Source organism: Oryza glaberrima, chromosome 8, assembly GCF_000147395.1.
Source record: "Oryza glaberrima chromosome 8, OglaRS2, whole genome shotgun sequence".
Classification (NCBI taxonomy): Eukaryota; Viridiplantae; Streptophyta; class Magnoliopsida; order Poales; family Poaceae; genus Oryza; species Oryza glaberrima.
Window position 1 is genome coordinate 11,925,746 of NC_068333.1, and position 23,435 is coordinate 11,949,180.

Sequence of the window (23,435 nt, forward strand, 5' to 3'; positions counted from 1 at the left end):
GAGGACTGTTGGATACCCTACTGTAAATGTTTCGTACCGTCTAACTAGGAAATTAGGCAAGGCAGGGAGCGCCATGCGAAGTTACAACTGGACATGCAAGACAACATAGATCAATGGAAAGCTGACGACTATAGCTATAGTAGGGGAAGTAGTCTATCTTCTCCACCAAGCTGATATTTTAGGGTTTTGCTGGCTATAGCAATTGATTACGCAACTACGTACAAATACTTAATTAATCACGTGCTAATGGACCGCTCCGTTTTCCGTGCGTACATTTTAGGCGGGGAACCGACTAGAGCGAACACAACCTAAGAGCAAGTAGTAATTAGATGAGTAGTGAAGATCAGTAGAAAAAAGTGAACGGTCGAGGGTTATGATTAGTTGGACAGAGAATGTTAGTGGAGAAGTTATATTTTAGAACAAATACTATGGGCTAAAAGTTATATTTTAGGATGGAGTAACTACTATATGAGTTGGTTGAGAGGTTATCAGATTGTATAACTGCAGACACCTTATAAGATATTTCCTCCATTTCATATTATAAGACTTTCTAGCATTGTCCGCATTCATATAGATATTAATGATCTAGACATATATATGTATAGATTCATTAACATCTACTCTTCGTTTCACAATGTAAATTATTCTAGCATTTCGTAGATTCATTAACATCAATATGAATGTGCGAAATGCTAGAATGATTTACATTGTAAAACGAAGGAAGTATATAAACGTGAACAATACTAGAAAATCTTATAATATGAAACGAAGGGAATAATCTATACTTGGGTCCTATAGTGTATAGCTTGGTTCAATTGGTACACGTGCAGTGTGAACATCTTTGGAATAATAGTGTATTCTGCATCTCACCATGTCTCCAGTTAATATAGTGCAATTTAAATCAAACCAGATACTAATGAACTACACCGGCTGAAAATGCAATTATACCAAACTAGTTTATCCGAAGACTACTGAGCCCTGCAAGGAAAATATGCAACGATATATGGTAGCCATATAGCACCCAAGAAGTCAGCATTCATTAGCCTATAGCACCCAACCAACCTACAAAATTGCCAGCGCAGAAAATTGATACGCATACAAATTAAGATGCAAGCTGACCTCAATGGACACTAATGATTACGAAATTTTTAACTAAGAACAGAAGAAAAACGATGATATACTACTATGAATTCAAGATACTTCATCGCCATCATATCAAGCCTATGATAGGAAAGATCCACAGAAAATATGCTCCAGTTGCATCTCAAATCGACTAAATACGAGCTCAACTAACAGCCATAGTGACTTTGCTATCTAATCAAAGCACATGTGCGATCTCTTGAATTCTAAACACTGAAAAAGTGATTTTAAATTCTACAAGCCAATCTAACAGGAGTCAGGAGTGGTACAGCAACCTTAGCAGAGCCAATCTAACAGGCGTACATAAACCTTAGCAGAGCCAAATCTAGCAGGAGAGGTACATAACCTTAGCAGATTAAACTTCAACTCTTCTTTTCTAGCTGCAGATAATTTATCTTGCCTTGTCTAGTACCGACCTTCTGCAAGCTTATCTAACACACACATGGCAGCATCTGAAGCTGTCTACCTTGCATATGGATGATAACGACCAGAAGCACCAGCACCACTGCTACCATAGCCTCCTCTAGCACCATAGAGTCCACCCGTGCCAAAGCCAACACCAGCACCAGGACCTGAAGAAGAGTCATAACTAGGGCCATAGCTAGAACCACCAAAACCCCCAGCATCACGCCCATATGCACCACCTAAACCACCAGCATAACCACCACCAAAGCTTCCTCCATAAGTGCTACCAAAGCGACTAGAATAGAGAGATGATTCTCCACGATATCCTCCTAATGCTCCACCATAAGCACCATAGCCACTACCATAGTCACCAGGGCCATAAGAACTACTGTAACCACCAGGCCTAGTGCCAAAACTTCCAGGTGATCTATAGGGGCCAAAGCTACCACCATAATTATAAGAGTTGCCCAATCCATCATAACCATCCGCATGTGGACGGCCCCTAGGTTCACTATCAAATGAACGATGAGGTGGGTTAGAGGGTTTCTTTGGTTCGGCCTTCTTGATCTCCACCTACAGCAAAGCAAGAAAGTCAACCTATATTCTCTTAAGACCTTTCTACTTCCACGAAAATGGAGTGCTAATAACCTGCAGCCTATATAAGACAACGAATAAAGCAACAGAAACATAACAGCAAATCAGCAAGGGTTCTCCCAGAGGTAACTGGAAGAACACAGTTTATTAACATGTGCAGGCATAGTTGTACCAAACTAGAATTACAAACTTCAAAAAGCAATACACCGAGTCTCACCTGAGAACCATTTAGATCAATCATATTGCCTTTCTTAGCTAATAATTCATCTACAGTTTTTTCTGCATCAAAGACTACAAATCCAAATCCTCGTGACCGGTTAGTTGAATGGTCACGAATGATTTCATGTTCCACCACCTTTCCAAATTTCGAAAAGAACTCCTTGAATTCATCTGTCAAATTATCGCATCAACATGTTCAGTATACTTATAAAATAATAATATGAGCTAGTCCATGGTTAGGCAAACAATATATACATGTAATACCTTCTTTCAAAGCAGATGGTAATCCACCAACAAATATTTTCTTCGTCTTGAAATCTTTTAGGGGGGCAGCACCCTTTGGAATAGTTCTCTTAATTTCAACCTGCATGTTTCACGTTGAATCATGTTACGATATAAACAGAGTGAGAGAAGCAATAGGCAATGCCTATTTTTTGCTAAAGGAAGTTGGACTAGTATATTAACTTATAAACTTATGACATACTCTGGTAACCGACATTCATACAACCAAGCTCAAAGGATCAAAAGAAGTCAGGTAGCAACAGGAATCAAACAATTTACCTCCTTTCCATTAATAACATGGTTGTCCTCAATCACTCTGTCAACAACAGCAGGATCTGCAAAGGTAATAAATCCAAATCCTCTGGGTTTCTGGGTAAAGCGGTCCTTCATTATGACGGCATCAACTATCTCCCCATACTTCTCAAAGTATTCTTTGAAAGTACCTGCATGTTCAAGAGCATAACGAAGAAGTTAACAGACAGCTAGAGTAAATCTGAATAAAACAAGCAATAAAAAAATAGCCTCAGATTTTTTACTTCTTATATAAATCTTAGAATACAAGATACAGACCAATGAAAAAATAATTTCCGAGGGCCACACGAAGATCAGTACAAAAAAATTTGACCTTTTGTATGATAGGTAACAAGTGCACATGAAACCCAATTAAATAATTCACAACATGAAAAAGGCAAAGCATATTTGGTAGAATAGAAGTATCAGACATCTATTATCAACAAATACATCAGCTATTGCTTTACTAAAAGTTTTAAGCTATGATGATACCAACCTAAAAGATAAGCAAATACAGTTGATTCCATAATAAAATATCACAATTTATCTTCGTATAATATTCATGGCTCATTTTCTCCCGAAAATTAGGCGGGCCCTAACAGTGCACACAAAACTTCCGTTTCCTATATGTATGGGTGGCAACGGGGTGGGGCAGGGTGGGGCGGGGTGGGGCAGGGCCGGGTTGGGTTGGAATGCCCCCGCCCCCGCCCTCATGAGGGTATCCCTGCCCCCACCCCCACAAAGGAAGTCGGGTGAAAAACATCACCCGTCCCCGCCCCCACAGGGGACCCGGCGGGTGATCGGGGCCCCGCATCACCCGGATGGAGTTAATACTTCATAAAAATATTGCAATACACTAAATAATACTCCCTCCGTATTTTAATGTATGACGCCGTTGACTTTTTGACAAACGTTTGACCTTTCGTCTTATTCAAAAAATTTATGTAATTATAATTTATTTTATTGTGAATTGATTTATCATCAAATGTTCTTTAAGCATGACATAAGTATTTTTATATTTGCATAAAAATTTTGAATAAGACGAGTGGTCAAACGTTGGTTCAAAAGTCAACGGCTTCATACATTAAAATACGGAGGGGTATGGTAAAATTTCAATAGCCCCCGACGAAGTGGGTTGGTTGAAGGAAGGAAAGGGATTACAGTTGAGGAGAACTAGGGTGTTGAGCTTTTATATGTCAATTTTGAATGGGCTTGTTGGGTCTATATTATTGTAATGGACTACTTTTAGAGAAGTTTCTCACATATGGGGCCCCTCCAGGTCACCTGCGGGTTAATTCTGATCCCCGCCCCCGTCCCCATCCACCCGCGGGTGAGAATCCCCCCCCCCGCGACCCCGACCCCGACCCCATAGGGGCGGGTCCCTGGCCCCAACGGGGAAATTGCTACCCCTACCTATATGTCTGGCACTGGTTGCAAGGAAAGGATTAGTGCAGGACCTCTCTGCCATCCTCACTGCCACATGCCAAATTTGTAAAAAGGTTAATGGAAGTCCCTACTGTTGTCGAGCAGTACACCTTTGAAAGACGCTATTCCCTTTGACTTTTTCACAAATCTTGCTGACAAGCCAAATTTGAGCAAGATGAGGTCGACATGACAAATGTAGGTTCAAAAATATTGTTTGGTCCAACCACAGTGCCAGTACCCTATATCACACATATATTAGTTTTTATTTGGTGCAGCATGAATTGTTAACGGAACAACTGTATTTGTCGCTACGTAGTGCATCCCAGAATATGCCAAAGCATGCCACCAAAGCTAAGGTCGCAAAATTGCCATGCTCTTAATCAAGAGAAGAGCTATTCTCCACCGGGCCAACTAGACCAGATCAAGGAAATTATTACCTCCAGAACTAGGTCAATCGCAACATATAAAAGCTAAAAACATGAAGATCTGAACAAGAACCGAACCATAAATAACTAATCAAGCATACGCCAAAACAGCCAGTAAACACGAGGGAGAGAGTGAATCTATAGCAGATCTGGACTTACCCATGGTGGTGTCCTTAGGCAGCCCGCCGATGAAGATCTTGCTGCAGGAAGAGCAAACCAAAGACAAAACCACACGAAAAAATACATCAGAAAAATAATGCCGAAAGATTTCGGAACCGAGCCACCGTAAGGAGCGAGGTGGGGATCTGGGGAAGGGGAGAAGGGCGAGAGGACTGACGCTGGGCTGGCGCCGTCGTGCTCCTTCATCTTGCCGCCGGCCATGGCGATAGAGAGAGATTAGACGGGCTAGGGTTTCGCGTTTCGTTGGAAGAGGCGGGTGGAAGGGGAGGACGCGTGAGATTGGGGATTTTTATCTGCCAGTGGAATTGGGATCCGGAAGCGCCTAAGTTATGTCGGTTTCGACTTTGGACTTTGGACGATGATGGCCACTGACCACCACGCGAACGTTCGCGCGGAACGTGGTCGCACGAACGCAGGGCTAGGCTGAGTTCGGGAGTAACTCACCTACCCCACACGTAAAACGGAGCAATACATTTTCTCATGATTAATTAAGTATTTACTAATTATATTTAAAAAATAGATTAATATAATTTTTTAAAACAACTTTCGTATATTTTTTTTTTGCAAAAAACACACCGTTTAGCATTTTGAAAAAAGTGAGTGCGGAAAATGAGGGTGGTAAATTGGAAAAGTTGGTAAAAGAACTCAGCCGAATACGTAAGGAGTGGGCATAAATAAATCTCTAGCAAGACTAGCAGATTGGAACAGAATTAAGGCTTCTTGCAATCAGTTAACTTTAAATGATAAAAAAGATGTGGTTGTGTGGAATCTGACAAAAAATGGATTGTTCAGTGTTAAATTCTTTTATACAGCTCTGAAACTTCAGGAAACATCCTCCATGACAGGGGTATACATAAGAAAATCTGGAAAATCAAGATTCCTTTAAAAGTTAGGATTTTCATGTGGTTGATGTTAAAAGAGAGTATTCTAACAAAAGACAATTTGATAAAAAGGGGTGGAAAAAAGGAAACAACTTATGCCAGTTCTGTGAACAAAAAGAGACAATCCAACATTTATTTTTTGAATGTCCAATAGTAAGGTTCACCTGGAACATTGTGATTTGTGCTTTTGGAATGAAACAGATCAAAGACCTGAAACACATGCTGAACTCTTGGATTCGATCTTGTGACAAAACCACAAAACAGTTAATATTGGTTGGTGTGGCTGCTATAATTTGGGCCACTTGGAAAGCTAGAAACAAAGCTTGTTTCAATCAAATTTTACCACATAATCCAACTGATATTTTATATAATGCTTGTGCATTAATGATTGACTGGTCTATTTTACAGAGTTCGGAGGAAAAGTGAAGAAAGTTGAAGTGGGGAGCTTAATTGCTAAAGCAAATAGCAAGTGAAGTCTTCAAGTCTCAGTTTGGATGGCGCCTAGGACAGAGAAGATTACTGAATAGCTGATATAGAGCAGGAAGATCTGGAGAACGAAGTTGATGAAGGGCCTGTTTGGCACAGCTCCAGCTCCAGCTCCACCCCTCCTGGAGTTGGAGCTCAGCCAAACAGTTTCAGCTTCAATAAAACTGGGAGTGGAGTTGGGTGGAGCTCTCTCACAAAATGAACTGGAGTTGTGGAGCTAGGTTTAGGCAGCTCCACAACTCCACTCCAGACCCAATTCCTGGAGTTAAATTTAGGAGTTGGAGCTGTACCAAACAGGCCCGAAATCTTGTGTTGTGATCGATGGTCTTTTTGGCTTGCTCTACATAGCAGTTGAGGGGGGTTTCCTGTAAAAAACAGTTTGTTGTTTCGGGCATTTCATGCTGTTTTTTTTCTTTCTTCTTTGTTTGCTCCATGTGAGCCCCAGGGGAGAGTTTTCTCCTCGGGTTTAAGACCTTAAATTTCCACATTTCTTTAATGGAAATGGAGGGCTTTTTGCCCTTTGCTTAAAAAAATAAATCTCTAGCAAGAAGATTTGGTATTTGGTAATACTTTGATTTTTTTATAATAATAAATTTGTTTGGTTTGTAACCTTGCCAAATAATGACAAGTAATTTTGAGAACCACTATAGCACTTTGTTTAATAAACGATGTATGGCATATGACATTTCCTTTTCTTAATCCGGAAAATGGGAAAATATTGAGAGGATAATTTTTTTTATTATTTTTACTTCCTATCTTAGTTATGCAGTACAACGGTTTCCAAAATGAATCATCATTACATTCTCTTTCTCCACGAGGGCGGTGACCTCCCAACTCCACTACTCATTGTCGATGGATTGACACCTCTGGGTAGATCTGCACCCATGCGACTGAGGTAGCCCCTTCCCCCCTCCCCCGGCATATGTAAGTGTGATGCACCCCCTACATCTCTTTCTCCCTCCTTTTCTTACACAACGTCCTCCCATTTATTCCATCTCCTTCCCCTTTTCTTGCACTACATCCTCCCATTTATTCCATCTCCTTCCCCTTTTCTTACACTACGTCCTCACATTTATTCCATCTCCTTCTGTAGCAACCTGATTCTCCTTCTGGAGACTAAACTCTCCAAGACAATGAGAAAGAAGAGGAAGATGCTAGACAAGGTGAGAAAGGACACCTTCCCCGGATCGCAGTCGAAGTGTGAGATTTTGATAGCCGATTCACGGCTCCCGTCCTTATTAGATCCAACTCTTGCATCCTTAGAACTAACTGAACATAGGGATGCCAAGACAGGAAAGAATTTGTCGAAGACATCACAAGACGATAAAGCAAGCCGATGACGATGAGGAGGTTAGTTGTTTTTCTTTTTGTCTTTTATGTGTTATGCTCTAATAACAATGTCACCTTGCGATAGAAATTTATACCTGATGAGGCTCACGCCAAATAGGGAATATACTCTCTGACAAGTGAACATTCTATGGTTTTCTTTGCCTACTATCTTTGTTGGGTTGGCCCCCAACATATCACATGGATGCATTCGTGGATGAAATCTGAGTTCAAAATGAAAGACTTGTGCAAAACTAAGTATTGCTTAAGCTTGTAGCTTGAGCATATCCCTGAAGGGGTCTTAGTGCACCAGTCAACCTACACATAGAAAGTGTTGGAACAATTTTGCTTTAAAAAAAAATCCTTCGAAAACCCTCATGGTAGACCAAGAGAAGAGGAGGAGGAAGTCCTTGGATCAGAATTTCCATACTTGAGTGTAATAGGAACGCTCATGTACCTTGCAAATTGCACAAGACTGGACATAGCATTTGTCGGCAACTTACTTGGAAGGGCATCAAGGATATCCTTCGTTATCTTCAAGGAAGCAAGGACATGGGACTATTCTACAGAAATAACCAAGACCTCACCTTGGTAGGATATGCAGATGTTGGGTACCTATTACACCCACATATAGCCAAGTCACAGACTGGTTATGTTTTCCTATGTGGAGGAACAACAATTTCCTGAAAATCATCAAAACAAAATATTGTAGCAATTGCGTTGAACCACTCGAAAAATCTTCGCACTATACGAAGCCTCTTGCAAATGTGCATGGCTTTGTAGGATGATTCACCACATTCAACAATCATGTGAATTGAACACCATCCAGACCCCTACAATTATTTATGAAGATAATGCAGCGTGTGTCGCACAAGTGGAAATGGGTTACGTGAAAAGTAATCTCACCAAGCATATCAACCCCAAGTTCTTCTATGCTCACGAACTGCATAAGACGAACGAATTAAAGTATTGCATACCAAGTCCTGTGAAAATCTTGCAGATTTATTCATTAAGTCATTACCGACATCCCTTTTGAAAGATGCATCCAAGGGATTGGGATGATGAGACTTAGAGAAGTGCAAAAGGAGAATTTTGCTAAGTCACTTGCTAAACTTAATCCAAATTCCAGAATGACAAAGTACCCAATAAGAATAATGGTGTGGGTTGTACTCTTTCTCTTATATAAGTTTTCTCGCAGTTTCTTATTAAGGTTTTTAATGAGACAATATATCCGTGCAACACACAAAATGTATGCTATGTACTCTTTCTTCAATTATTTCCCACTAGGTTTTTAAGAAGTTTTAATGATGCATAAGCAATACGTGGTGAAGATCCAAGGAAGAATGTGAGAAATTTGGACTTTGGCCCATGAAGGCCAGTCCAAATGTCCAATACATCAATTGTCCCTCACCCTATTTTCTATATATAATAATTGACTATATATAAAGGGAGGGGGACACCCTATTTTTTATATATAATAATTGACTATATAAAGGAAGAAGAGCTGAGGCTTCGTGTGCATACGCAATCCTTTTAAACTGCTGTACGTAGTAGAGCAGTTGCGTAATAAAGGGATGGCCTAGTTATGCGTACTTATTTTCTAAGTATAACAAAAGTTGCTAAGTTTATCTAGGAGTCTAAGAAGAAGTCTAATCGTAGTTCACAACCAATTTGGGGGCTGCTAGCTGGCGCATGCGCGCCAGCGGCGAGCACTTCCCTCCTATAACTACTCTATATTAGTTAACACTTAACACTAATGACGGGTAATTAGGGAATATTCTCAAGATTTTTCTTTCTTTTTCGGGAGATTTTTTTACTAACAGATTGAAAATTTATAAGTCAAATTTGAAAATTTTCGATTTAAGATTTAAATTTTAAAGTCAAATTTTGAAAACTTTCAGCTCGAGATTTGAAAACTTTCAGCTCGAGATTTGAAAACTTTCAACTCAGATTCGAAAACTTTCAACTCGAGATTCGAGAACTTTCACGTCCAGATTTGAAAAATTTGAAAACTTTCAACTTGAGATTTGAAAATTTTCAACTCGAGATATGAAAACTTTAAACTCGAGATTCGAAAACTTTTAAGTCTAGATTTGAAATATTTGAAAACTTTCAACTTGAGATTTGAAAATTTTTCAACTCGAGATTTGAAAACTTTCAAATCCAAATTTGAAAATTTTAAAGTTAAGATTTAAAAATTACTAGTAAAATAATCACTAATAAAAATAGGAACTTAATCTAAACTAATTACTATTTTTTCCCCTATCCGTAGGGCAGGAATGGCAAAAACAGCAAGCAAAAAAAAAAAAGGAAAAAAAAAGAAGAAAGAGCGGCGTCCCAAAAAAAAGAAAAAGGAGAGAAGAAGTGTGCGCGCGTGCGTGAACCTTGTGAACCAGAAGTACGTGCCGGCAGCCTTGTGGGCCGGAAGTACGCATTGGCAACACGTGCGCGCCAACTAGCATTCACGCCAATTTGAAATCCCAACCAATCAACAAAAAACATGTTTTACTTTTTTTTTTCCCATTATGCCTCCATACATAGGTTCCTTTTTTTAGCCTGAAAATAGGTCGCTTCCCCCTCGTAGTGGATATGTTTTACGGTTCACAGGATAAACACAGAAAAATGGGAACAGATAAAAAATAAGATACTAGGAAGCAGCCATATGGGTGATTCACAAGTCTACAAAGATAGGAGTACCACATACCAGCTATGATTCCCACGTAAACAGTGTTTCACCAGTTCTTTTCACAAGGTTAAGATCACAGTGGTTGCGTAGAACGTCTGGAATAAAATCAAATGCATTTCCACCATATGTTTGCACTTTGCACTCGACTTTTGTCTTGTCAAATCTATAACATTAAGGTGATCATGAACATTCATTGCACCATACTGATAAAACGAGATTGGGTATCTGACAACTAATAATCTAAACAAAGTTTGTGCAGTACCATGCAATGGTTGCTCTGCAACTCAGTACATAAAAAAACAAAAACAAAAAAATGGCAAACAAAATTCCTCCATTAAATATTAGGTTCATATGGTTCCAAAGTAGCCATAGAAAATATCCAGGTAGATCAATAGGACAAAGATGCTTGAACTAGTTTCCTCCTTAGTTGGTTACTCTGTACTTCTGCAAATGGGAAAAGTTCAAATTAGACCTTAGCAATTGATCCATGTATGCAATAATTATTGTCAACAGCTGAATCAAACAGAGTAAATGGAAGTTCAACCAGATTATCTTAAGAGCAACTGAAATAAAATTGCAAATTCAAGTCAACAGAGATGTTTCCCATTATCTTGTGGTAAATGAAATTCTGCGGAGTTACACCTGCTGAGTCAAAGCGCCACTTACAAAACTCCTAAGACATGAAAATGCAATAATGCATAATTTAAGCTATATCAATACTGAACAGATCATAAATTGCCTTTAAACTCGATTTGTGACAATGCATTGCACAGTGCAAGCAAAAGGCATGGATGGAAGTGGTTACTACAGTATCTTACAGTGTGAAGAAAGACCATAAAAGTTTAACCACAACAGTCAGAGATGGATAATAAAAAAATATACCTTAACAGTGTTAAGCAGAATCTTTGCTTCACTGTTGTTGTTGAAGTGGTCACGAATAGGCTGAAAATAGAAAGGATAACATTATTAAGACAAGATAAGCTATTGGAACCATACCGTGCAAGGTCTTGATAATAAACACCACATCATTATCCAATGAAAACAGGTCAATACAAAATACACTAGTGCGAAATTGATACCACATCAATAAAAATAATCCATCAAAACTAGAGAAAATGACAATAGTCAAATGAAGCAAACAACAAATAGGCACCATATTATTGAACAGAAAGCCAAATGTGGGAAACTTTACCTGCAATATTTGGTTTATTGCTTTTGCTAGAGCTGGCTTAACATCAGCAGGATGCAAAGCACCAGTCTTATAATCATCGATGAGTTCATCCATGTTTGTAAATGTCCTGTTTAACATCAATATGCAAAAAAGTTTAACATCGATGCTTTGCCTTGTCATGTCAGAAGATCAATAATAGACTAACTTAATGTGCTCTGATTAACAGACTGGTGGCATAGGCAACTAACTTAATGATTGAGCCAATTGATGGTAAATAGGAAAAATTCCAAGTTATGTAGCTCAGAACAGAACATTTACTTGTTACCGCCATTTGCTTCCTTCCGAACCACCTCAAACATTTCAAACCAAGGGAAAACAATATACTTGATGTACTCCAAGCATGGGTTCCCATCAACCACGTTGGGAGGGCAAAATGCTTGTTTTATCTTCAAATTTACCTGAGCCTGCAATAAATTAAGCCATGAATAAATTTAGAACTAGTTTGGGTAGTGATGAATACATGCTCTGATTACAAGTACATAACAGAAGCTGCTATAGAAGACCAAAAAGAAAAGAATTAACAAATTGTAGAAACATACTCCCATCTTCCTAAATTGATCATCATATATGTTTATACACCAAGACCAAGGATAATTTAAATCACATCAATCAGGACATCATGCACACATTCTCCCACAATACATGCATCGATTAAAACACCATGCCAATTACACATTAGCATGCTCACATTCTCCCATGCTGCACTAATTGTATTATGATGAAATCCGTGTCTATGCGGTTATATGATGATCAATTTGAGAAATTTTGAGTTCCACTATATGATGATCAATTTGGGAAGGAGGGAGTAAATGAGAATTTTATTTATCCACTAGAATAAGCAAAAGGAAAAGAAAAACTGCAAATCAGCATGTAAGGTTGCCATAGTAGCCATTCAAAACAACATAGGTGTCTATCAACCCGCATCAGGAAACTAAAACCAAAGTAAAATCACCAGAAAAAACATAAAATTATAGCACTTAGATGATGACCTCTCCTAGGTAAATACCCTTAAAACATTCCACTATTTCTTAGGAAGGGTCTAGCTTGCCCAAAGATTGGGATGGTCCCGAGTAAAGGCACAGTTTTTTTTTTCACAAAGCATAGTCAATGGGGTCACCTTTAGTTGTTCCTATCTCACTTATCAGTTAGTACTTTCTTTCATCCAAGTTAGTGAACTTTCAGCAGTTATCCAACACTGAAAACAGAAGGATACACTACTATTGGACAGCCCTTGCTGCCTAAACTTGTGTTATGAAAGGCATACCGCGTAATAAATATGTTCTTTTATATTACAATAGTGGGTGTCACAAGGTTCAGAAGTTATAGAAATTGATACTTGAATAACAGGAAAACCTCGTCATCTTCCATAAAAATGGCTGAGGATGGATCACTCTTTGACATCTTTTCCTGGCCCTCCTTAAAACCAGGAAGCATGTCTGCAATTCACGTTAAGGGAGTAATACAATTTTTGACAATGTTTTTTTTTTTTTTTTTCAGAAAGAAGGCTTAGCATCCCAATTAATTTGACAGACCAAAAGAAAAGTGTCCCGCGCTGTTTAATTACAGAAGATAAAGGTTTAACCAACATGCAAGGGCAGATTAGGATACGATGTGACAAAATAATCGGTTTGTTTTTCCTTTTGATGTCGGTACAGTACTCCCTGGCTAGCACATTGACCTTCCTTTGGTCCATGCCCAACTGGCAAATGTCTGCCTACAAAAGGAAGGGATAATTAGAATAAGCTTCATGCCTATATGAAATTCTGGATTACAGATTCATGTACACACGCTCTCTTTACACTGTGACTCAAGGTAATTCTCAAAAGGCATGGTGTGCAATAGCATAAATTTACTAACCTTCAAGAAAAATATATCAGCACACTGCATACAAGGATAGAATATTTGGGCAGCTGTCAACTCGTCCGAATCATTTCGACCCATAATCTGACAACATCTGTGAGCCAAAAATATATACTCACTTGCAAGTTATAAAATTGCAGTTACACTTCAGGCTTTGGAAGTGAAGAAACCATTAGACGCACATATGCAATCCAAATGTGGTTACCTCATTATTCTTTTGACATTATTTTTACAGGCAATGTCCATTACAAGTGGCCAATATTCATTTGCACGATTATTGATTTCTTCTGAGGACCACAAGAATTCCACACCATCAAGATTCATACCAGCTGCTCTCCAAATCTCAATCATGTACCGTCCAACAGTCTGGATTTTTTTTAGATCACCCCCCATCTTATTGTTGAGCTGAGCAAACCAGTCTGCTATCCAAATTTTTACTTTGCATCCAGCCCTGACCATCTTGTTAACATTGATTGTCTTCACAATGCCCTGACAATATACAAGATGATCAATCAAAACAATCATTTGTTCAAATATTGTAAGCCTAAAACTTTTGCACATCTAAGCTTCATGCATCACTAAAAAAAACAGCCCACAATGAGTCATGGCAGAAGAGGAAGAACACAACAAGCTCATGTAGTGAATGTTGTAGCCAAAGATGAGGTAATGCAGCATGTTTTCAATTTGTGGAACAAGAATAAACCTCAAAGTATAGGAACAGTGAACTAGAGTATTCTTCTTCTCTGGTCGTGGTTCTTAGAAAAATATCACCATCATAGTTGTTTACTATCCAAACCAATGCACGCACCGTCTAGCATATATCAGATTAACATATGCACCAAACTTAGTTTCACCCATCTGGTCCATACAGTGAATAAAGCAAACTTTATAGGTCTATAGGTACATCCAACCCAAATTTCAAATTTATTTGCACAGAGAACTTAAAGCAAGCATATTAGTGCAAATCTCCACTCCCCAGCTAGGTGAAATCATGGTAATTCCGTTGAATCTTTATGTAGAGACCAAGTTAACTTCTCAGTAAGTAGCATTCCAGAGAAAAACATCATGTACCACATAAATTATCAGGTAAAATCCATTTTTATCCCTTGAACTTTCACTAAATTCCTATTTTCAACCTCAACTACGAACCCATATATTTTTCAACCCCAAACCTTAAAAACCGGGTCAAGTCCCAAGACTAATATTTTAATGGTGTTTTTTACCACATCTAAAACAACAAAAATATGTTAAACTATTCTAGTTGCTAATATTATAGTGACTCAACATGCCAAACATTTCCCGGGGAAATCCACCCCCCCCCCCCCCCCAAATCTTCAATCCTCACACAATGTAGTGATAAGAGAAGGAGATGCAAGGAAGAAGGATATAAAGCATATGATATGTGAAGCAATGCCGTGCTAGCAACCAATATAGCATAGCAATGTGATTCTCAACATGGATAAAACCACAACTAAAAACAATCATGGGAGAAGTTTGTCTGGTTTCAAAAGTTTAGGCTGTTTTATAGTTCAAGGTGAAAGATGAACTTTGATGGAAGTTTGAGGCCTAAAAATGGACTTTACCCTAAATGAACTCGGTAGCCACATAGGAGCACATTTTGATGATAATAATACCCTACAAAGTACAAATGTGCATATCCCTTCAAAAAATTGCATTGAAGATTGAAACTTTGGAAGAAAAATTCTATATTTCACCTGTCCTGATAAATTTATGCTGGTACTTTTTAATTTCCCCCATGATGAATTGAACTCTAGTCTCTAGGCAACCGATGTGAAATTCGATTTCTTCTACAAGAAACTTATAACTATTTCAGTTCAAGTTGCAACATAAGTAGCAACACAGATAGTTGAGACCTTGCGCCTCCGTTTGGCTACGCGGTGGATTCAGATAATCCCAATAGCTTTACAAATTTTGGTGTCTGGCAAACTGATTTTTCCTTTAGTTTGGTGTTACAAAGGGTAATATTATTACAGTTTGAAAATATAAAACAATTGAGGGAATTATGAGGGTTAGATAACATATTTTAAAACAATTCGATCGGCAAAACAAACAAAGAAAGATTGTAAGTTTTAGTTTGCACACCAATTTAAAAAAGGATAAGCACAGGGCAGCAACCACAAACCGAGCCTGGGAATTAGATCGATCTAAAGGGGGGAGAGGCGGCGGATTCACCGAACCTGGGCAATGTGCATGCGGCCGGAGGGCTCAAATCCGTCGTAGCAGATGGGGACGGGCTTTTTCTGCAGCAGATTCATGAGCTCGTCCTCCTGGATACACTCCTCGCCGATGCCCCGCAGCAACTCGAACCGGTCTTGGAGGCTCATGGCCGCCATGCCCGGGGCGAGGTCCTCTACGGCGGAAGAAGAGGAGGACGCCGTGGCGTCGGCGGAGCTACCGGACGGCGCCGAAGGGTCCATGTCGGCGGCGGCGGCGGCGGCGGGCCTGCGTGGGCTGGCTGTGTCCTTCCTTCCTGTAGTATGTGCGAGGCGGCGGGCGGCTACCACTAGGGGCACTAGGGTTTTTATCCGTGAGCTCCGGACCTGGCTCGCGTCACCGACAAGTGGGCCCCGCAGTACTCACCGTGGCCCAACGCTAACGGAGCTCTCCCTCCGACAAGCGGGCCCAGAGCAGATTCTTCGCTGACCTCATCATTCGCCTCGCCGCCGCCCGCCTGTTTTCTCGGTCGCGTGCTAGTCGCCCTGCGAAGAAGACCCGCTACAGTAGGGCTCCAAAATCCAATCCTCCGATGATGGCTCATCTGGCGCCGCTCTTCCTCCTCCTCCTCCTCCTCCTCCCGCTCCACGCCGCCGCCACGCCGTCCGCCCACCCGGCCTACCCCAACGAGCCGCCGTCCTGCGCGGCGGCGGCGGCGGCGGTGCCGGTGCCGGAGCGGCGGGAGGCGCATGGCGGGGGGCGCATCCTGGACATAACCCACTACTACCGGGAGGACATGCCGTCGTGGGAGTCGGACGGCGGGGTCGGCCAATTCCTGTGGCTCCCCGCCTCCATGCGCAACGGTTCCCGCGCCAACAACTCCGAGATGCGCCTGCCCACCCACACCGGCACCCACGTAGACGCCCCGGGCCACGTCTTCCAGCACTACTTCGACGCCGGCTTCGACGTCGACTCCCTCGACCTCGAAGTGCTCAATGGTTGGTTAGCTCAAGCACTCAATCGCATCATGGATTGATTGGATTCCTTCCTTTTGCTTATTTTGTGATTTTTTTTTGATTGTATACTAGTATGTGGGAATTTTTCATTGCCGATCTCTGAGAGAGAGAGAGAGAGAGAGAGAGAGAGGGGGGGGGGGGAGAGGGAGAGGGAGAGGGAGAGAGAGGGAGAGAGAGAGAGAGAGTTAATTGAAAATGTTAAGGATTTGAGGTATTATTACTAGAAACTATTGGAATATATGGCGTGGCTTTGAGCCTTCGGATCTGCGATGCAAAGTTTGTAGATTAGATGAATGACAGCTATGAGATTCGAGCTTTTCTGTGACATCCATGAAGCAGATTTCAACAGGAGGAGAGGAACAGTCCATGTGTTCCTTGTGTAAGTGAGTGAAGGGAGTTTGGGGCTAAAAACCTACATGACATCAATGAAATTAGCCTAATGAAACCCCTCTTTCTAGTTCTTCCTACTTCCAGTTCTCGAAGCATTCCCATATTTCTTGTTTCGTGTCTCAGTTTGATCTCAGATCACCATAATCTTCCCATGGACAATCTTGACTAGTTAGTTCGGTGGTGGAGTTCTCATGTTGTTGCGATTCTTTTGCAATAGGAAATTTGTGCCAGCTATTCTGGATAAAATGAACACATGGTATTCTGTTGGTAGCAGATTTCCATCAGAAGTTTCCCCAATTAAAATTGGTGCTACCATCCAAACTGTATTTTAGTGTACAAATTACAGTGCTATTCTTTTGGAGAAAGACGTGTCATGGTATGGATATGATGTCTTAACCTCTAATTCGGCAATTCGAATACCCAAGCTGAAAATCCAATGTCCACAACTGCATAATCATGTCTTATACTGACATTGGAATCATTACATGGCAACCAATTAGATCTACATGAGAATATATGGAATTGCATTACATTAACAACTGATTTTCTGTTACAGGTCTGGCATTGTTAGTTGATGTTCCAAGAGATGATAATATTACAGGTAACTAATTCTTGTTGTTTAATCCATCAAGATACTGTTAGCATAGTAAAATTGTAGTTATTGTTTACTTATCTCAGCATGTGTTAGTCAAACCTAACTATTGAATTTATTGTATTCGATGCAGCTAAAATGATGGAATCATTACATATTCCTAAAGGAATTCAACGAGTGCTATTTAGAACACTAAATACTGACAGGTAATGGACTCCAGCATAGTTATATGCTCATTTGTGGTAAGCATGCCTAGTTAACTGTTATGCCAAAAAAAAATCCATTATATATATGAGCACACATATAGTTCAAAATCTTCTGCTTTATCTGTTCAGCATGGTAAAGGCATTCTTTCTCTCTTCCTTAATCTATGTCTACCGACCCTCTATATTTCCTTCTGAGATCCACCCCATTGATTGTTAAATCTGTTGGCAGTGGGTCCTACTGTATACTCCTTGCATTTACATTTAGTTTACTCACTCTTGTTTTCTCAGATATTTTAACATCATGATTAATTGAGCTCATTATGCTACTAGAGCCACTAGCCAAAATCACCACCTTTTGGTTTCTATATGAAAACCCAAAGTGCGTGGAGTTTTTTTAGTTGCTGCAACGGCATGCCCTTTTCATGTGTTTCTCTATCTATTTAGAAATGATGCGCTGCTGTTTACCCTATTTCTTCCTAATTGTGTATTTTGTGCATCCGTAGTCTACGGATAGTTTTATTGCGTATTCTTATAATCTATCTATTATGGAATTTCCTGAAATACCGCACTTAGTAAAGCTGTCATCTTGCAGGCAACTAATGTGGAAGAAAGAATTTGACACTAGTTATGTGGGTTTTATGGAGGATGGCGCACAATGGTTGGTAGACAACACAGATATTAAACTTGTTGGTGAGTTTGAAGTAGCAATGCATCCTTTTGAGGTTCCTTCACTATATTTGTAACCGACTCTTATATTATTTAGCGTATGCAACTATCCGTACAATTGACTCTTATCTTAAGCTTGCTCATGCAAATGATTATTGTTTTGGCATGGTTTGCTTTGCAACTTTTTGTTTTTACAAATATATCTCCAATGAGACTTTTGCTAAAAATGGACCCTAAGCAGAGAGAAGTGACATTTGGCGCTGTGTGTACATAGCACAACATAGCAAGATTTGGCATCGTGTAGGTTTCTGTATGGATGTTGCGTGGAACCTTATGGTGTGTTTGGTTGGGTGTATGAGACTGGATGGGAGATGGCCGCCCGAGTTTTTGTGGTGTTTGGTTGGAGGGCATGATGGATGGGGCGGCCCGGAATAGGGAATATTCCCTCAATATGCTGGATGAGTGCATACGGCCGATTTGGCTGGATGAAGCCATCCAGTTTTGGACTGGGTGATGTGTCCTGTTCCGATTTGCTGTGGTTGGTTTGATTTCGTGTTAAGCAAGCTCCAAATGATTTTTTCTCGTAAACCGTTTATCTAATTTATGATTTGATTACACCATTATATTTGTTATAATTAAATCTTTAAAACAAGATCTCGGATGATTATATTTTGATAAAAAAATATATATGACAAATGGGTCCCACTAACTTTTGGTTTTTCCCATCCATGCTATATCCCTCCAACCAAACAAGAAATTGGATCGCCATATCCATACAAACCAAACAAAAAATTGGATCACCATATCCAACAAAATATGGATGGCTATATCCTATCCATGCATGACCGTGAACCAAACACACCCTTAGTGGCTCCACTGGCCATTTTACATGCCAGCCTACATGTTGTTCAATCCTGCAGCATCGTGTTATGAACAGACGGCACCAAATGTCATAGCACCATTTGGAAGGGTTCTATTTCTGTAAAAAGTTTTTTCTAGGGGTCCATTTGTAAAAAAATGTTTTCCGAAAGGTCTACTTTGTGAAAATCACTAGTCTATTCCTGTTTTTTTTTTGGGTACCATTTATCATATTAGATTAAAATTACAGTGTCTTCCTTCCAAAAACATATTATTGTTTCTTGTACTTACGGACTTACCCTCCCTTGATAATCATCTCAATGTCTAGTTTGGTCCGATGAATAAGCATTTAGCTGGAAGCCTCTTCTCATGTTTCACAAGTGTGCATCCCCATTTTACATGTCTTCCTGTTTGAGCAATGTAATTGTGCAAATTTGCACTTCTAATGTGATGATCTTCAGAAATCATGACCTTAAGGGACTTCAAAGAGTTTTTGTGTGTTATTTCATACTAGTATACTTGAACTCATCTTTCAGGATATTGTGTGTCTCAGGCAGAAGCAGACATCAGCTGACCTTCTGTTCAAGGATGATATTAATATTGAATAGCACGTTTGCAGGTTTAAGTTTGTGTCACGAGATAGGTCTTGAAACATATAACACCTATGGAAATGGTATACTGATCTAGTATGGTTGCCTGGGGGATGGGGTACTGCATGCTGTGTATACTCCATGCGACATAGCATTAGATCCTGTGAAAATCCAGAATTATTATGTACTTGTATATAAAAAACATGGGCCAAAACTAATAAGTTTCTGAGTACCCTGGGTCAGCTTTATCTTTTTTTTAATATTGAATGATTTTTTTTCAAATAATAGTGTCTGGAGCATACATGACATGCTAACTAATACACATTTTTCTATGAATCAATGCTGAAAAACCAGAGAAAAAAATTACTTAGGAACAAAAGATTTTTCTTGACTTGTGACCCTCCACTTAAGGTCCTATTTAATCAAGTAGTGATGCAAATGAATAAGATTGAAAGCATGGTAATTAAAGTCAAGTAGGAAATGTCATGGTCTGTTTTGACACTTTTTAGTAGATAATGCTCCTTTTTTTTGTTTTTTAGTTCTTTCATTCACTTTATATGTACTATCAGGGCAAACTTCTGTATTCTTGTTTATTTAACCTTGGACGATAGTGCTCTAGAGGTAATATTTTTATCGTGGTGGTGTGGTGCCCTACACTACAGTTATTGTTCTGTAATTTCTCATTTCTGTTGTCATTTTCAGGAATAGACTATTTGTCTGTTGCAGCTTTTGATGACTTGATCCCGTCACATTTAGTTCTTCTCAAAAACAGGGTATGGACATGTTTCCTGGAGTAATTTTGTTATGTTCACATTCACTTTCAGAATATTTATGGCTCTTTTATCTTTGTTATTCATCTTACGTTTGTTCTGATGTTCTGAACTTTATCTTGCCTATCCTGTATTTCCTATACTCGGTCACTTACAACATCCAGCTTCCAATAGAAATCTGATAGGAATGCGATGTAGTTAAGAAATAGTTGAGTGTTGATATATATTGTCCTCACCTAAAATTTTCTTATTCTTCCTAGCTTGGCTATGTTGAATTCAATGTGCTAATATCCTGTTAGGCTTCCTGATGACATTAATTTCTAAACTGAACAATGTAAAGTTGAAAAAGTTGATTGACAATTCGGTATGATATATCAAAGTATCCAAGGATACCAGTAGTCACTCCTGAAATTTGTTGTGCCATTTTTTTTCTACGAAGACTAATTTATGTGTGGCACTCTGCCCAAAAGAAAAAGTGAGGCACTGTTGGCACAGCACGATATATTACACAAACTGATATGTGCCATATGGCAGAGTCAAACTTGTCCATACACTTGCAAGATGCGGATAAATCACCAGACTCCAGTGTGCATATAACACAAGTGAGCACCTCTAGATATATGGAATGACAAGAAAAAAAGTTTGGTAGCAGGAATACCCACAATCTGGTATCAACTTAATTAGGAGTACCATGTTTTTCCAAGAAGCTGATGTGCTTATGAGTGTTGCAGCTCATATTCTGCCGTATGGAATGTGAATGTTACCCTACGGGTATGATCGACGTAATATATTCTATTTTGTTTTTCAGGATATCATTCTTGTCGAGGGCCTCAAACTGGAAAATATCATGCCTGGGATATACTCCTTGCACTGCCTGCCACTTCGGCTGCGGGGTGCTGAAGGTTCACCAATCAGATGCATCCTTATAAAGTGAAGGGGACTAGGATCAGTGCGTTTGCTAGTATCAATGCAACTTCAGTTGCACTGGATCACTGCATGGTGAGAAATCCATTTCATAACAACGTGTTTCATACTATATCAACCGTTCAGCCTCAATGCTTATTTCTGAATTTATCCGTTGCTTATGCCCAGATGCAGGTCTGCCAAATAAAATTGTGTCATGTCGGTGCTAAGCTCTTGGACTTGGAAGCTGTACAGCATAGTCGTAAAACACACAACTATCGATGAACTGCACAATGGGCACATTCTGCGACTTCTCTTTTGAACAAACTCAATTGAAGTTTAGGGCCCCTTTGATTTGTATGAAAAATGTAGGAATTTTGGAGGATTTCAATTCTATGAAGGCCTTTGAAATAAAGAATTGAATCATATCCAATTCTTTAAAATTCCTATGGAATATGTAATTCTATGTATATTTTGAAGGAAAGTTAGCAAGAGGTCTAACCTCCAAGTCTATCTCTCTCATCTGATTCCCGTGTTTATTCTGTGGTCCAATCAAACGGTTATTCCTGTGTTTTGCAATCCTCTATTTTACAATTGTATTCCTGCAAGAATATTGTGTTTTTCCTATTCCTTTGTTTTTTTATTCATACAATTCAAAGTGGCCCTTAGTCATATCATTGTGGAATTATTAGTGCTTCTCAGCAGGCATGGTGATGTTTTTCCCCCTCAGTTCCGTGTCAAGTGGTTGCATCAATTGGCAATTATAAACTTCATACCTAATATATAATTTCGTATGCATATGCATTTTCGAGTTGGATGAGATTCAATAGAATGTTTGATTCAATAGAATAGGATGAGATTTAATAAATGTTCCCTTGAAATTTGTTAAGAATTTAGGTGATTTGTTAATGACTCACTCTAATATATATACTTGACTAGCAAAGATGCCCGTGCATTGCAACGGGACAAAACAAAGAATAAGTAAAGAATATAGATATTGTTGTCAATACTTAGCAGAATGAGATGTTGGCATAGAAGAAAGGGGTGGTCGTTCTAAAAAGACCCGATAGTTTCACATGCAAGCGGAGTTTACTCGTAATACAAAACAAAGCCTTAAATAAAATTTCAGGCCTTAATTATGAGTTACATGCAATATATCGAGAAGCACGGAGAATTTGGTGTCTCAAATAAATATTGGAGAAAAAAATTGGCACTGGTATGAGATCATCAGTGCCGTTATTTAAATAAATCGGCACTGATGTATTTAGTATACATTTTTCACGGTTTTTCAAGGGTTAATTGGATCCACACCATTACAAATATAGTGTATTGAAAAAATACCATTGCAAATAAATCGGATGGATGCCACTACAATCTTCTAAAAATAGAACCATACCACTCCGTCACATCGTCGTCTTCATCCCCGTCCCCATCCCCTCAATTATTGCATCCATCATTGTTGGCTCCAATCTCCTCCCTCGCTGACGGCCAACTCCTTCCTCGTCCCTCGCGCCTCCCTCGCGCTACTCCCCGACTTCTGCCGCCGTATGACCTCCTCTGTTTCCATCCCTCGCGCATCCCTCTCCTTGTTCCCCACCATCAGTCGCCGCTGACTTGAGTGGATCGGGGGCCTTGGGGCTAAGGCGGACTCCGCGAGCTTCGCACGTCGAGGAATGCTGCTACCAGCGTTGACTTGAGTCCCTACGGTGGAAGCTGATGAACACGTGCATGCGGATGCTTGGGACGAGGCACTTCTTCTCACCCTTCCAACATTGGACCAGCCGACCAAGTTGCAGAAGTTGGATGTGTGTACTGCACGTCATCGAAACCAGCGTAGA

At 39.8% G+C, this 23,435-nt stretch overlaps 3 protein-coding genes across 4 annotated transcripts; 1 reads left to right on the forward strand and 2 right to left on the reverse strand.

Annotated features, from left to right (window-relative positions):
- Nucleotides 1-1,206: 1,206 nt before the first annotated feature.
- Nucleotides 1,207-5,277, reverse strand: LOC127782450 (uncharacterized). Its single transcript, XM_052309641.1, has 6 exons — nt 5,119-5,277; nt 4,941-4,981; nt 2,920-3,083; nt 2,623-2,722; nt 2,357-2,529; nt 1,207-2,118 (listed from the first exon to the last, which is right to left on the reverse strand). Exons 1-6 carry the CDS (start codon nt 5,160-5,162, stop codon nt 1,603-1,605), a joined length of 1,038 nt encoding a protein of 345 aa, XP_052165601.1. The 5' UTR covers nt 5,163-5,277; the 3' UTR covers nt 1,207-1,602.
- Nucleotides 5,278-10,427: 5,150 nt separating this feature from the next.
- Nucleotides 10,428-15,956, reverse strand: LOC127781747 (tyrosine--tRNA ligase 1, cytoplasmic-like). Its single transcript, XM_052308759.1, has 9 exons — nt 15,630-15,956; nt 13,637-13,920; nt 13,429-13,525; nt 13,180-13,285; nt 12,925-13,007; nt 11,830-11,975; nt 11,533-11,638; nt 11,223-11,282; nt 10,428-10,784 (listed from the first exon to the last, which is right to left on the reverse strand). Exons 1-9 carry the CDS (start codon nt 15,867-15,869, stop codon nt 10,764-10,766), a joined length of 1,143 nt encoding a protein of 380 aa, XP_052164719.1. The 5' UTR covers nt 15,870-15,956; the 3' UTR covers nt 10,428-10,763.
- A 149-nt stretch (nt 15,957-16,105) lies between these two features.
- On the forward strand, nt 16,106-22,350 carry LOC127781748 (cyclase-like protein 3). Of its 2 annotated transcripts, none has more exons than XM_052308761.1 (7): nt 16,106-16,604; nt 17,569-17,613; nt 17,738-17,810; nt 18,403-18,500; nt 20,627-20,697; nt 21,503-21,693; nt 21,793-22,350. In XM_052308761.1, the coding sequence occupies exons 1-6, from the start codon at nt 16,199-16,201 to the stop codon at nt 21,626-21,628; spliced, it is 819 nt and encodes a 272-aa protein (XP_052164721.1). In that variant the 5' UTR covers nt 16,106-16,198; the 3' UTR covers nt 21,629-21,693; nt 21,793-22,350. The 2 variants fall into 2 exon arrangements, with proteins under 2 accessions (XP_052164721.1, XP_052164720.1); XM_052308760.1 differs by having other exon boundaries at nt 16,108-16,604; nt 21,787-22,345.
- Nucleotides 22,351-23,435: the final 1,085 nt, after the last annotated feature.

Bases quoted from the DNA above. Each gene is read 5' to 3' on its own strand.
- LOC127781747 (XM_052308759.1), bottom strand. From the start codon at position 15,869: ATGGACCCTTCGGCGCCGTCCGGTAGCTCCGCCGACGCCACGGCGTCC. The intron at 13,526-13,636 runs GTAACCACATTT...TTTGGCTCACAG, and splicing joins AATGTCAAAAGAATAATGAG to ATGTTGTCAGATTATGGGTC. The intron at 11,639-11,829 runs GTAAATGTTCTG...GATGTTAAACAG, and splicing joins GAAGCAAATGGCGGTAACAA to GACATTTACAAACATGGATG.
- LOC127781748 (XM_052308761.1), top strand. From the start codon at position 16,199: ATGATGGCTCATCTGGCGCCGCTCTTCCTCCTCCTCCTCCTCCTCCTC. The intron at 16,605-17,568 runs GTTGGTTAGCTC...TTTCTGTTACAG, and splicing joins CGACCTCGAAGTGCTCAATG to GTCTGGCATTGTTAGTTGAT. The intron at 18,501-20,626 runs GTGAGTTTGAAG...TGTCATTTTCAG, and splicing joins CACAGATATTAAACTTGTTG to GAATAGACTATTTGTCTGTT.
- LOC127782450 (XM_052309641.1), bottom strand. From the start codon at position 5,162: ATGGCCGGCGGCAAGATGAAGGAGCACGACGGCGCCAGCCCAGC. The intron at 4,982-5,118 runs GTCAGTCCTCTC...CTCTTCCTGCAG, and splicing joins CACGACGGCGCCAGCCCAGC to CAAGATCTTCATCGGCGGGC. The intron at 2,723-2,919 runs GTAAATTGTTTG...TGAAACATGCAG, and splicing joins ATGTTATTAATGGAAAGGAG to GTTGAAATTAAGAGAACTAT.